This window comes from Hylaeus volcanicus, chromosome 7 (assembly GCF_026283585.1).
Source record: "Hylaeus volcanicus isolate JK05 chromosome 7, UHH_iyHylVolc1.0_haploid, whole genome shotgun sequence".
NCBI lineage: Eukaryota > Metazoa > Arthropoda > Insecta > Hymenoptera > Colletidae > Hylaeus > Hylaeus volcanicus.
In genome coordinates, this window is record NC_071982.1 from 3,688,666 (window position 1) to 3,703,528 (window position 14,863).

General features: G+C 41.0%; 1 protein-coding gene across 1 annotated transcript in view; it reads left to right on the forward strand.

Moving 5' to 3' along the window:
- LOC128880217 (disintegrin and metalloproteinase domain-containing protein 10-like) overlaps window positions 1-14,863 on the forward strand; it is a 188,755-nt gene that overhangs the window by 55,836 nt on the left and 118,056 nt on the right. The window contains exon 4 of the mRNA XM_054130046.1: window positions 9,533-9,654. Within this exon, the coding sequence (XP_053986021.1) occupies window positions 9,533-9,654 (122 nt within the window). The remainder of the gene's footprint in view (window positions 1-9,532; window positions 9,655-14,863) is intronic.

The window sequence follows — 14,863 nt, forward strand, 5'->3', positions numbered from 1 at the left end:
ACACGACGTTTCCGTTGTTCCAACTCGCGAACCTAATTATCCCTAAACATTTTCCCCAACTGTCTGCCCTTCTCGTGACTTTCAAATTAGTCCCTTAGACATTGTTTGCATTTCTATTGTCTCGCGTACCCGCCACCATTTTGTGTATTTCAAAATTTGAAACACGTAGCACGGTGTTGGGTGAAATGAAAATTGAAAATATTTGGGGGGATGCTCTCGCTGAGAGCTCCGTGGAAGTTTCGTCATTTTAGGGGACTTGAGAGCATCTTCTCGTACTTTCACATTAAATAGAAAGTAATTTTTGAGTACAAATCTTAATAATATTTCAGGATGCTTCTCGACATTATTTCGGACTAACGAAATGTTCGTTTACATTCCAAACTTCGTACAACAAATCCTCCTAGGGACCGGGGGTAAGTGTAAATAAGCGAATCTTTCGCAACGCGCGAATACAAAGCCATAACTTCATTGGGAAGCCAATGGGCGAATAAATCGATTAATATTCTCATAACATTCGCCCGCTCTAATTCAATTTTGCATAAATGTCGAACGATGTGGCATTAGTTACCCGGCTAGCATTTAAAGTTAAATTAATTGATAATCAATAGCCGGCGGAAATTATTAGGTAATTTGGATCGAGTGGAAGCCTAACAAAATGCAGCTCTAATTAATTCCAGCGAACGTTACTCCGAATTGGTAAGCTTCCGCCAATGGGGAACCCAACGCCGCCCTTTATCATTAAACGCACATTATACCGTTCAGTCCTGATACTCCACTGAAATTCTTTCATAAATTTCACGAACCTTCTACGCTTCTTTAATCTTCCAACAATTTTAATGAATTATGATTCTGGCTACTGCATTTTTCATCGGATTCGAACTGGAAACATGAAGAATTCGTGTTCCGTTCCCCGATAAAAATAGGTAGCATCTTCAAGAACTATTAAACATCTATTAATTATCTGAAAATATTAAGAATTATTCAAAAAATTTATTTCTGGATATTTATTCGTAGCTTACTATATATTTAAAAGTAAAATTGATAACGATAGTTGGTAGCGCCTAAAATTTAAAAAAAATGTCACTTTCAGTAGTCGAGGTGGATATCGAGTGACTCGAAACAGTTCAAAGAATGTTCCTGCGATCGACCAGGAACGCTCGACCAATTCCAGGGGCTTTGACGTGCTCGTATTATACCCTTGCATCGAATGCAACGCACGGCCGCTGTGTGCAACTCGCGAAGGAACTGGACACTCGTCGAGTATGCAAACGACAGTCGCGTTAGACGAGGAACAACTATTCCGAACTTTGGCCACCCCGCATATAACCGCAACGACGTTACTGGCCGGATAGGAATATCGTGTACAGATTTGCATTGGACGTGCCGTAACGTCGCACATGGAGACATTTTCCTATCTAACCTGACGGTACACTGTCCTTCAAGCTGCCATAATTTCTACCATTTGGGCTCCCATGATTGTTGTTCCATGCATTATTGTAATTTTGATCCCACTGGTCACCACAATTTATGTCTTTCAGGTTGCTAAAAGTTTTGCCCCTCGAATCGTCACGTTGTTTGTCTCTCAAAATTCCACAATCTTTATTTATGACACTGTAATAATTATTGTTCCTCGAGTTGTCACAATTTATATCCTTCTTATTGTCAGAATTTGTGGCTCTCAGGGTGCTAAAAATTTCGCCCCTCGAATCGCCACGTTGTTTGTCTCTAAAAATTCCACGATCTTTATTTATGACACTGTAATAATTATCGTTCCTCGAGTTGTCAACATTTCTATCCTCCTATTCGTCAGAATTTGTATCTGTTGCTAAAAGTTTCATCCCTGGTCGGAATTTCTGTCCTTCGAGTTGCCGCAATTTTCCAATTTCCCTCATTTCGGAGCCACGGAAGAACAAGAGTCCAAACTTTCCACTAAAACTTTCCCCTCCGCTCTCCCCGGTATCAATATCGCAACTTCCCGCGGGTAAAGCGTACCGAGACACGCGATACGTAAAGAGTCACGGATTTATGCGTTCGATATGTCGACTGTCGGTGCTCGTTTCGTAGTTTGGCGTCAGTAACACCGTGCCTCGTGCATTCCAGCCAAAGTTTCCTGTACACCACTCCCTTAAGATTCACCCGGCAACCTCACGTTCCGACTTACATAATGCAGGGCCGAACTTGGCAATCTCGCGGATGAACCTCGTGGAACTGTTGATTGTCGCTTTCCAAACGACGCTGCCTGGCGAAACGTAGCAAACTAGCCTCGTAATGAATTGCCGCGGGTCTCCATCTTATCGCGGAACGCAAGTCATTATCAGAGTGTTACTCTTCCAGGGGCAACATCAATTCTTAAGACCTGTGTATCTTGTTAACAATTTCGAGGCATTGAAAGTTTGCCAGACGTCCAATGAGATCTCGATTCTTCGTTAAAACGTGGAATCCGTTCCAAAATTACTGGCTTCTGTTACTCTCCACGTCGAATGTTCGGTAAGTGTCGCAAGGTCTTCACTACATTGTGACACTTACCGACCAGCGGATATGCGATTCGATCCCTCTTACTCTCTTTTAAAAGGGATTCAATCCAGAGTACTAAACAAAGAAGCAATGGGTACAACCAGTAATCAAAGAATCTACCGCGACACTTATCGAATATACTACATATCTCAGGAATGGTTTATCAGAACCTCATGAAATTTGATATGGCCACTTCTATCTATGAGTAATTGATGGTATCAAATTTTTGATGAAATTGGAGTGACGTAATTTGGTATAGCGAATTCCATGTACACTGCGTTGATTACAGGGGTTGATGACACCCTTTCGCAAGGGATGAAGTCGCGACTCGAGGACAGGACACATCTCATTTAAAATTTTCCTTCCGTTCCAATATGCGGTGCAGCTCCCCCTCGACGACAGTTCGTATTAACGTTTATGCAATACGGTTATTGTTGAGAAACTTTCGCGCCAGTTAACGGACGCCGCCGCGCGGCCGTGAATCGCTTACGCGCGTTATAGAACATCGTTACTATTATCCGCTTCCTTATATTCCGTGCTTCTCGTTACCACGTCGGAACAGGAATACCATTAGGTCGACTATGCTTTCATTTTGAGCCCTGACGATTGTCAGGGAATTACACTTCGTAACTTTTCTACCTAGCAACCGGTTAAAGTCTTATTGGAAAACGCCTATAGACGACTACACAATTTTCCCAAACTTCTATATTTCATCCTGACGATTGGCGAGGCATTTGTGTCCGTTAATTTTGTTTTTATGCCTGCTTAATTACTTCTGCGAATTATTTTAATGAGATTTGTTCGGGACGCAAGACGTCGCTGCGAATTCAGCGAACTAGTTAACTCGTTTCAACCGAAATTGTTGGCTAACGAGTTCCGGTCGCGTGGCCGACAAGCCCGCAAACAGAAGAGTTCGGGAAAATCCTGGCGAATTCAGCCAATCGAACATGGCACTCGAACGATCTGCCGTTTGCTCTCGATTCATCAATTTTTCAATTTTCGCACATTCTGCCGTGACGTTACCGTTCTCTCTTGTTTTTCTCTGTTGACAATGACAAGTGCTTTTCCACGGGACACGTCGAACGTGATTACTCGTAACAAGTGAAATACATGGTCATTAATGCACTCTTAAACAATAACATTCTCAATCATCCCCTCTCGCTTCCCTTCAGTCCCAAAATTACTATAAATACTAAACAATTTATTTCTTATAATCGTATTTCAATATTGTATCTTTCTGATCGTGTTTCCATATCGTAATCAATTTTCATTTACATTTCATAACTGCATTTTCATTAATTTCTAATCATTTTATTTAATTTCTCGCGGAAAATATTTCTTATTCGAATATTGCACGATTCCCAGAATTTATTTTTCAGCTTCAAATTGAAATTGTTTATCCTTTTTACATTTCTTTACATTTGATGTAAACTACATTAAATTTGATGTTAATAGTATTTTTCAAAGTGTGTTGCGAATAATTTCTTCATCAAGCTGGAGCTCCTTCCCAGCGTCACGGTCCATTATGGAAATTCATTGAATCCAGGCCATTTGAGTTTGCCCCCCTCCCCCCCGTCTCCCACCTCACCGCCTCCAAATGTAAATTCCCTACGTACCAATTCCATAATTACTTTCGCATAATACGCATTAGTATGTATTACACACTCGCTAGGACGCGCTAAATCGTCTGCATTAGCGACGGTAAGCAGCCAATAAGAATTCACTTCCTAAGAACGTCCCTTAGAAATGAAAATAGACTCATGGTTAAATCTTGGCGACTATATGCTCGATTTTACTACTTACGAAACGAGCCACTTTCGAAATTACGCATTTTCAACGGATTTGAAAATGGTGGCGTAATTATTCTAATGGATTGCAATATACAGTACGCTAATTAGAGATTAGGTTTAAAAGCAGCCTCCAGGTTGTACCCCGTCGTCTGTCATTTGCTAATCACTCTGCCACGACACGTGTGCTTTCTCTTAATATGTATAATAACGGTCTTCTAGCGCTAATAATAATAATGGTAATTACGTCGGGAAACTGAAATGGGAATGCAGGGGTCGTTGAACGAAAATTTTTCCCCTCGTTACATAGTTTGCGAATAAAAAGGAAAGTTTAAATCACGCATCGCGCGCCGTGATATGATTATTGCACAACGACGAGCTAATTAACGCGACACGGTAATTTAATTAATGCTCCTCGTAACGCGCGACGACATTAGTATTTTCATTGCGTTACCAGCCAGCCAACATTGCGGTATTAGTTGTTAAAAGTGCGCATTGCGATGCACGTCGCTGCGGACAGGGCTTTAGGAAAATCCAGCGGCGACGTGACGCGTGTTGCGCAATTGGGAAAGCACAGGGTGACGCAAAAGTAACCTGACCCAGAATTTTCAACTCGTATCAAAATGACGTACACTTGTAGTTTCCATGTCAAGCTTTTATTTTGTTGACGCTCCCACTCGCTGCATTGAATCATTTTCAAAGTCTGTCGATAAAAAAAAATTTGAACGAACTCCAGAATTTTCTATTTCACCATACTGGATGTTTCGCAAGTCGAAACGTATTTTGATATGTTTATTCTTACGTAACGAGGACAAAGTTCAAGGGATTTTTATTAAACCACTCTCTAATGTAAATCGAATTTATTTTTCTTTTAATATTTTATGAATATTCTATTAAACCCTCTATTTCTATAATTTCATTATCGGAAATGTGTGTTAGTTGTATATCACCCTGTGCGATTTTCAGGAATGCAATTAAGCGCGTACCACCTTTATCGCGATACTAACGCAGAAGGGAAGCCAATAATTTCCCTCATCTGCAATTGCGTAATAGACGAATTCGAATTCCTGTAGTCTTGTGACGTGTTTACTGTAGGAATTTGTTTCCTCGTTTACTTCAGTTTCAAACTTGGACTTCATCTCTGACCCTATTTCGGATGTTACAAAATATGCAGTTCTCAGGGAAGCCGGTTTATCATTCGCACGTGTCTCATACGTGATCCGAGTCAAAGGGGAACTTTCCAGAATATGGAATTTACATACGACACGTGAGAAACGAGATTTATAAACATTTTGACGCGGTAGATTTACGTTTGACCACACCAAAATTGAAAGAAAAGCGAACGTCCCAATTGTTCGACAAATTATTGACTATCATCACTTCGAACTGTAATAGACAGCCCTGTACACTATTTTTGATGTAGAAATTAATATGATAGGATGAAGAATTTAAGGGATGAAAATAGTATCTTTCTTCTCTTTTATAAAATAAACAAATTCCTTAATTATTTATTATTTTGAATTATACAGTTTGTCTCACGAAATCAGTATGTCTTTCTCATATGAAATTTAATGGCAAGAGGGGGCCGATTTATTGGCCGTAACAATTTTTTTTTATCATTATTGTTTACAGAGATATGAAAGTTACGTTTGGTTTTTCAAATGGGATTATATACTTTTTGTTTGATCAATACATAGTACGTTTCAAGACGAATTCAGCAAGCTTAATGTAAACACCCTTTTACAAATAGTACAAGAAAATCTGCGAGACCAGGAAGCACAGTAGGGGGTCTCGACCGCACTTAAAATGCTACGGGTTAAACCGTGCCTCTTAAAACCGTGCCTCTTAAAACCGATACGAAGAGACTGCATTGTTAACGCGTGTTTCACATTGTTAACGGTTGTGAAAAAAACTATTACGTAGAATTTAGGCCTGCCGTTCCTACCGCAGTCTCTTCGTATCGGTTTCAAGAGGCACGGTTTAACCCGTAGCATTTTAAGTGCGGTCGAGACCCCCTACTGTGCTTCCTGGTCTCCGAGATTTTCTTGTACCGAAAATCAGTAAACTTTTACGCGTAATATCTTAAAAACTATTTGTAAAAGGGTGTTTACATTAAGCTTGCTGAATTCGTCTTGAAACGTACTATCTGTTGATCAAACAAAAAGTATATAATCCCATTTGAAAAACCAAACGTAACTTTCATATCTCTGTAAACAATAATGATACAACAAAATTGTTACGGTCAATAAATCAGCCGCCTCTTGCCATGAAATTTCATATGAGAAACTTTTTTCGTATCTTTAATAGGTTACGAAATAATCGGCTGTCCAGGATTTCGTGGGACATACTGTATATACTATCGTAGTATTAATTTTCTATCGTGTATTCAAAATTCTTTCCAGCATCATCGCCACTTCGACACTCACAATAACCCACCCTACAAGTTTTCCACACACTGTAGTCACAAAACACAATCCATGGATCACAAAATTAATCTCAGCCCGGAACTCATCTTGCCAATTAAAAAATAATGACTCCTAGCTCACCAAAATAACTCACCTCCAAATTGGTTTCAAATCTACCACTTCTCCTGGCATTGAATGATCACAAAATCCTATCACGAGATTATACCCACCCTCGATTACACGTGTTCAACCCGAGATAAAATTCCCGGGTCCCCATCAAAATCGTATCCAGATCCAGAACAATGGCTAAACGATGTCACAATCTATCTCCCCGGCAATCACAAAATTACCATGTTTCATCAATCACTCTTCGATCGCGGTAGGGAATACCCTGGCCGTGGAAAACGTTGGGGCATACGGTAACTACTTCATCAGCGTTGGATTAATCCTGGATGCGTTGCTTTCAGTGTCTCATCAGTTACATTAAACACTGTGACATCCGCGGCCCCGCGAACGCGCGCCAGCCGCTTTCTCCGCGATGAATAATTGAAATCAGCCACGCACTGCTCGTGAAAGGAGGGCCGTCCACGATCGATAGCCTATCGCGGGCTTCGCTAATAATTAGGTGAAAACATCGCCTCCTCTCCGATGGGATTATCGATTGTGCGGCACCACGGTTGCATGTAAACCCTGCCACGCGAGTCCGTGGAACACGTAAGGGACCGGTTATAACGTAATATGCGGCCCTCGTTACGTTACATTGTGCAATTATTATGTGACACACTGTCCCGTGAAGTTCGGTTCGCCACGTCCAGTGGTTCTCATTCAATGTCCAAACAGGATTATCTCGAATGTTGGACGCGAATTCGAGATGTGAAGAATCGTGGCTGACTCAAAAAATTATGGCCGAGGCAAAAAAATGTATTGTTGCTTGTGCTTTGGGTCAGCCATCTTGAAAATGAAAATTAGAAGGTGCGTCGATCGAATATGCGAAGCCAATTGACGCACAAAGGGGCCAATTAGGGAACGCGTAGGTTGTGTTGCTTTGAATTATGCAATCATCGTGTGATACGGTATTCTGTTAAGAATATTTCACCTATTTCCGTTGTTCTCAACCGTATGTAAAGTTTTCTTCGCTATCTTGCAGAAATTTGAGGCGTTGATTAATTGTACCTTAAAGACAACAGTGCCTCTGAAATTGGACTCCGGGTGCAGTAGTTCTCATTCATTATCAGCTTGAGTTTGAAATGAATAAATAGTACATTTCTCGAATTATGAATATTAGATGAACCGGAAAATAATGTCGTTTTTGCAATTTTAAATACTTGTTTATCATTGGCATGGCAATTTGCACACTAGATGGCAAAAGGCTATTGATAACGGGAGCGATTATACAATCAATAATTAAAAATAGAAATTTATAAAAAATTTGTTTGAATTTAATGTAAAAGAAACGACATTATTTTCTAGTCCACCTAATAGTAAATCTATATAGTGTATTTGCAGTTTGGAAAATGGGATTGGACGTTTATGCGATTCCCTCAACAACCGAGACAATGACCTCTTTTAACGAGAGCAAAACTACGTTACGCAAAACCCACATTGTTAGGTCCGTATTTAAATGATATTCGGTTCGTTAAACCAGTGCTCGCATTGTATGTGTTTGTTGGTGAACCTTACCGCTATTAAATTAATATTTACTCGGAGCAAGTTTCGACGAAAATTCCAAGTGAAATGATAAACGAACTTTGGTACTGCGAAGTAGAATCGTAGCGATCCTCGACACTGTTTGCTTTTACGATCCGTTTTCGCACTGTTCGAAAGATAAAAGTCGTTGGCACTAAATGGAGAACAATCAAGCATTAATTACTCGATGGAGAAGTGTCAATCAACTGTTATAAAAGTCAATTCGTGTACGGCAAACGAAAGCTGTTATTAAATTTATTGTTGTTACGCCATATTTTACTCGGTTGATTCCGTTTCCGAAACCAATATTGCAGCCAGCGATGGCATAACGTTTGCAATTCATCGTTCCGAATGTAATAAATCTAGCAGATTCACGTGCGCAAATTACATTTGAGTGAAAAATATTCGGAAAAACGCGCCCCGTTTTAAATGCCTTTTCGTTAAATATTCATTCTAATTTGAAACATTTGTTTCCTGGGAAAAAATATTATTCGAGATATCGTACATTCTCCCGGGACAGTTCAATTTTTGATTATGAGTACCAACCATACTAATAGACGATTGAAAATGTACATATTTTTTTTAAAAAGCATTCCACAGCTTTTCCACCCTTACAAATGTAATTGGACTTGATGGGAACCATGTATATCTTAACTTAATCGACTAACGAGCTAGGGATAGTTACAGTGTTTGATATCAACGCACTTACGCCAATATGTGTGTGAGTCTTAATAGGTGTGCGGATTAGCAACTGCTAATATTGGCTAATTGATTATGTCTGTCCTAGTGCGTTCAAGTTTCGAAGGGTTCAATTTAATGTTTCGTTTATTCTGGTGACATTCAAGAAAGGTGGCTGACCTTGAATTTACAAGATTAATTGAAAAATAAAGGAGATGTACATTTTTAGAGATCGATCAATTATTTGTAAAAATAAATCGATCCTTTGATTCTATTGTGGGGCATATTATACCCCAAGGAATTCGTACTAAATATTATACTTTGAAGTTCAGACGTTGCAAATATATAATTCAATTATTTGTGGATTATGATGCTATCAAATAATCTCATATTTTGATCCGTCAATTTTCTAATAATTTTGATACGTTCATTTACGCCAAGTCTCTTTGTTTGGTGTTTCAGGGTCTTCAAGATGAGACTCACGAGAGACACGAGTCTATTCCATGAGAATGTTGCCTTCGAGGGATCGAATGGACGGCGAATTGCGTTCGATCCCCTGCACGCTTACAGCGGAACACTCGAAGGTGAGCGAGCGGTGAATTTTTAAAATTTCTCAGTCGAAAGGGAAGTAACTCATCATGGTAGAGCGGGCAAAGACGAACGAACACCGCGAGGATTATTCATTAAAATGGAAGCCATGTTGGCGAACATAAAACGAAACCGACTTTTCCGCATTTTAAACGCGATTACGCTCGCTTTGTTATCCGTGAATTCTCAAAAGTTGCACGGTTCTTGAGTGGAAAGACGAAAAAAAATAATCCCCAGAATGGAATCTGCTTTCATCTGAAAGTGTATTGACGATGTTACTGCTTCCATTCAATCGTTTTTGGTAAATCAGGAATTGTCATCCAAATCGGAGTCAAAAATTTTAGCCATTTATGGATAGCTTAACCCCCTATGGGCTAAATTATTATTTCTGCGGATAATTTGCAAGGCGTTATTTCGACATTTTAGATTGATGCCAACTGTCGTCAATATTTTTATTAGTTATCAAACACATTGTATAATTAAGACGTATTCGTCAACTGGTGAAAAAAATTAAATTTACTTGACGAAATAACGATATATTAGCATGTGATCTGAAAGTTACACGGGCCCATAGAGGACCAATTATTATTAAATATAATGTTCTCGTTTAATTAATGAAGTAACATTGCATAATAGAGTGAGGATCAACTGATACGCTTTTGAAGCCAGGATTAATTATCAATCTGGTCTTCTATGAATAGTCAATTAATTCAGTTAAACCAGGGTGTACGTAAATAGAAATTTATCCAGTTCAAATTTCTATTTCGGTATACTTTGGTGGAAATTCATCTAGACAAAACGTGATTCGTTTTCTGGATAAAAGTATGCCCAACTTTGTCGGAGAAGAGTGTATCTTGGCTGCAGGATCAATCCTCGTTCAGCGACGAAAAAATTTACGCGCGTGGTCTGATGAAAGCACTCCCCGGCGCTGGTTCCTGAATCTCGAAGAGCGTGCGAAAAAAAAAGGAGAAGGAGAAAGGGGGAAATTCCGGTTGGTCGGCGGTGAAAGGGCCACTCGACGATTCCCTTTCTTCCTTGGCCCAGGATCCTGCCGGTGAAATTAAAATGCAGATAGCGAATCGATTCGCCGCACTCCCGGCTTCGGTCTTCAGTCGATTCTCGGGGCGAAATATCTCGACGATATTAAACCTTACACAGGGTGTTCAACTAGAAACAGACCGCCTCAAAATCTGACTTAACTTCGTCTAATTTTTCATCACAAGATTCGATAGAGTGATTAATTCTGCGAATAAAAATGTAAGGGTCCATCTGCTCTACAACTAACAGCTTCCGAGATATTCGCTGCTGTTATTCGAGTTTCTAGGGGTCTGACACGAGAGAGACTTGAGTCGACATCTCAGTCAATGTCGATCGTAGGGAAAATTTGTATATTACCAAAAGGTTCCTAAATTTAATTTCTAATAACTTTTGTTGTATACATTTTTGCTGTAGAAACAACGATAAGTGAGGTAGCGTCCGTTTTATGGCTGGTGCCCCAAATAATTTCCTTTCGCGATAGAATAACGTAACGCTGCCTCATTTAGCTTTTAGGTGTGACTTCCAATTTCGTTCCAACTGCTCCAGTCCCTTTCTGCGAAGCTTGAAAACCATTTGATTATATAGATTGTGTGGATATTATGACGGCTTATTGCAAATGGAACGCCTTGTACATTTCGCGAGGGTTTTGGCGCGATAAACCTAGTCGAAGGGATCGACGGATGGTTCGGTACGCAGGGTACACGTGAACGCGTGTATATTAAAGCCACAAGCCGTGCAAAGGCTGACTCCAGATTGAGGAGAGGGGGGAGGGGGGGAGGTACACGTTCAAAGGAAACGCGTATATGTTCTCAACGATCCTTCCGCCATTTGCGTTTCTTCCACTCCGGCTCGTTGTCTTCTTCACTGTAGGTATATCCACGACGGAGTTTCGTTCTCCACAGCTGCTATAGTGTTCCGTCTGTGGAGCGATCCTTTGAAGGATTCTCTAGTCGATGATCATTGTTCGTTGCTTTTGCCATTCGGCGAAATTTCCATGGGACGAGTATTTCCTTGTCTTGTTCTAGGACGACCGTGTTTCGTGGACGGAACCAGCACGAGGGGTAAAGTTTCCCCCAAAAACTCGACATTTCAGAAGACCTTTCACTTTCGACTTTCTTAATCACGGAAAGTTGCTTTTGCTAGCGACATTAGGCCAGCGTTGCCGCTGCCATTGAGCTTTCGATTCAAAATTTCACGAATGCCGTTTAGTTAGCCGTTTCGCCCGGAGTTTACGGAGTTATACTGTCTGAAATTGGGTTAGCGGTTTCGGCGCGAAGGCTTGCTCAGAGAGTGAAGATCAAGGTGTCGTTCTATCATAATATCTAAAACTCTCGAGGTCGTTTACTATTTTTTATTGAGATGGTGCACTAAATAGTTTCTTTTTATAAATACTGTAGATACTCAGGTAGTTCCACTTTCACGCGGCACACCCTATATATAATAATTTATTCAAAAACAAGATAGTTTAATTTATCAAATCGTGTCACGAACACGAACGCAACATCCCATCCGTTGCCCGTTACGCTCGCCAAATGCTCGTAGCAAACATGTTTTTCATTTTCTACCATCGACCCTCCCCCTCCCCCCCTCCACTTCCACCAAAACCTTTCGCTTTTTGTTTTTTTAATACGCTCCAGTGTAGCTAGCTTGTCGCGAGCAGATGGCACAGAGGTGTTCGAGATTCAAGTCACGCGGACGTTTCTCGCGCGTTTTATTCGATTACGTCGATTTTAAAACGTAATCCCACCCCCACCTCCCCTCCCCGGCTGATGCGCGCAACGAAATTTCAATAACGCGTTACACAACCATGCGACGAACATGCCGAATGAAATTCGAGTTGAACGAAATTGATTTTGGACCTTTAAAAAAAAATACATATTCAATCAGCGAATTAGTTTCAACGATCAGAACGTAATGTTCGTAAGAACGTTTAAACATGGGAAACGAATTTTGTTGCGTTCAGATGGTAGTTCGACTGAAGGGAATTCGTAAAATCCACCTTGATTTCCGGCTACCTACCCTGCTGAAACGCAAATAAAAAAATACCATCATTTTTTGTAATCAGAAAGGCGGTGTTCCCCGTTAATAAATTCCGAACGAAGCACCGCGGTCGATGAATTTCACCACCGCGACGATTCACCCTTTTCCTCGACTTTTTTCCGCGCGACCTATCGTTCCCCACCACCACCCCCTCCCCCCCTCCCTCCCCCATCCCTCCCGGTTTCTCGTTTTTTCTCGCCTGTTCTTTGTTTACTTTAATATTTTTTTTTTTCTTTGGACACATTTCGCGTGTTCCTCCGCTTCTGTTCCACGCTGCGCCCCTTTCCCCTGTCTCACCACCCCGCCGCGCCCCCTTACTTTTTGTTTTCGTCGCCCCCCCCCTCTCCCCTTCCCCTTCCAGTGGCAACGATACAGCAAGCCAAGTGGGTTATTGGATGGTTTCCAATATGCCCGCTCGCTCGACCACTGCGGTACTTTATGCGTCCTCATATCATTTTCACGGTTTTTTACGGGGGTGGCGTTGCCCCCGGGACAGGGGTTGCTCCCAGCTGGATAATTTTCGATGAACTTTCGGCGGACAGGTTGATTAGACTGGCTGAAAAGTGAGGTAGTTTCGCGGTCAAAGGGTTTATTCGAACTTTCCACCTCTCTTTCGCCGTACTCGAAAACCTTTAATATTAATCAAAATACATCATAATTTCTGCTTCCGAGTGGTTCTCGCAATACTAATTGGCTTCAGCATGAGACAGAAATCGCTACCTACCTCGCTTTCGAGTGAATTCGTAATGCCCCACTTTGTCACTTCAAAGCGGCGACGATCCCATTGTTAACAATAGTCTGAATAGAGTCGTGTTTGGGCTCATTTTCATCGGGAGAACATTACCGATCCGTATATAGCACTTCCACGAACATATAACAACGCGAGAATGTTAATTAATCTACTTAGAAGTACTCTGGTACGCATTTCCCACGAGAAAGCTGTTTGTTCGTAAAGATTTTATGCAAGTATTTCCGCGGGAAGGTTCGCCGCTCGGTCAAACTTTTCCATTAAAGCAGCGACACTGGGGTTATTTGGGAATTTCATCGAAGATAACGCGAACTATGCGCGTGTAGAACGCATAAATATTCATTGGGGTCCGGCAAAATGAACGTATCGTCGGCGTAGGGGCGCGCCGTCCGGATTAAAGCTACATCCTTGTGATGAGAAAAGGAAAGAAAACCCGGGGCCTCGACGATACATTTTTATAATTAAAACTTCAAAGCCCCGGCAATTCCTGTCGCTTTTCACCCTAATAACACGTTTTATATGAGCGCCTGGCCAGCAAGGCCGGGATTATGCTCTCCGGGCTTTCCACTGCTGTTTCAAGATTATTAATGAATAGTTTAACAGGAGTAGGTAACAGGAACCTGGAAATATTACGCTCGCTCGACCGCAATCAGTTGCATTTCCAAACAGAAGCGTGCTGGGAGTCGTACAGCATCAAAGTATCAAAAGACGTTTCACGATTAAACTACCGCCGTCTCTCTCCTGTTGCATTTTTCCCCCTCATAGAAAACGCGGAAACAAAGGACTGGACGTATTAATACGAGGATTAATATCCCGTTTCTCGGCGGCATCTGTTTTCCGACACGTCGAAATCCAACTCACCGTTGCCGCGACAATAGAAACACGCCCGCGCAGGGATTCGCATTTATTAACTACCTCGTGTTAATTAAACTTGTTGCGTCCATGCACTAATCAATCATCGAATTACAAGAGCTCCGGGCGATTCATTTCCGTTTAATGGGTTTAATTACGTTTGATCCGTCGATGTCCCAGAATGTTCTTCTTTTCACGTTGATATCATATTGTACTTTATCCTCTAATAATCCCGGGAATCCTATATTACAATATATATTTAACATATTCAAACAACGCGTTCCCGGATTCAACGCGGGTATTGATATCGCCCGTCATTATTTTAATGAAAGGGAGCTGCTCGTTAACGTTACCAATCTGTATTGTAACATTTGGCGAACCGTCCTGTTTGAATTAAATAATGTGCAATCATACAGATCGACAATCTGTATGATTATATGATGTATAAAGAAATGTTTTGTGAATTGGGTCCGCCATATGGGATCAGCCATGTTGAATTCAAAAAACCTGCGAGTATATTCGTTATC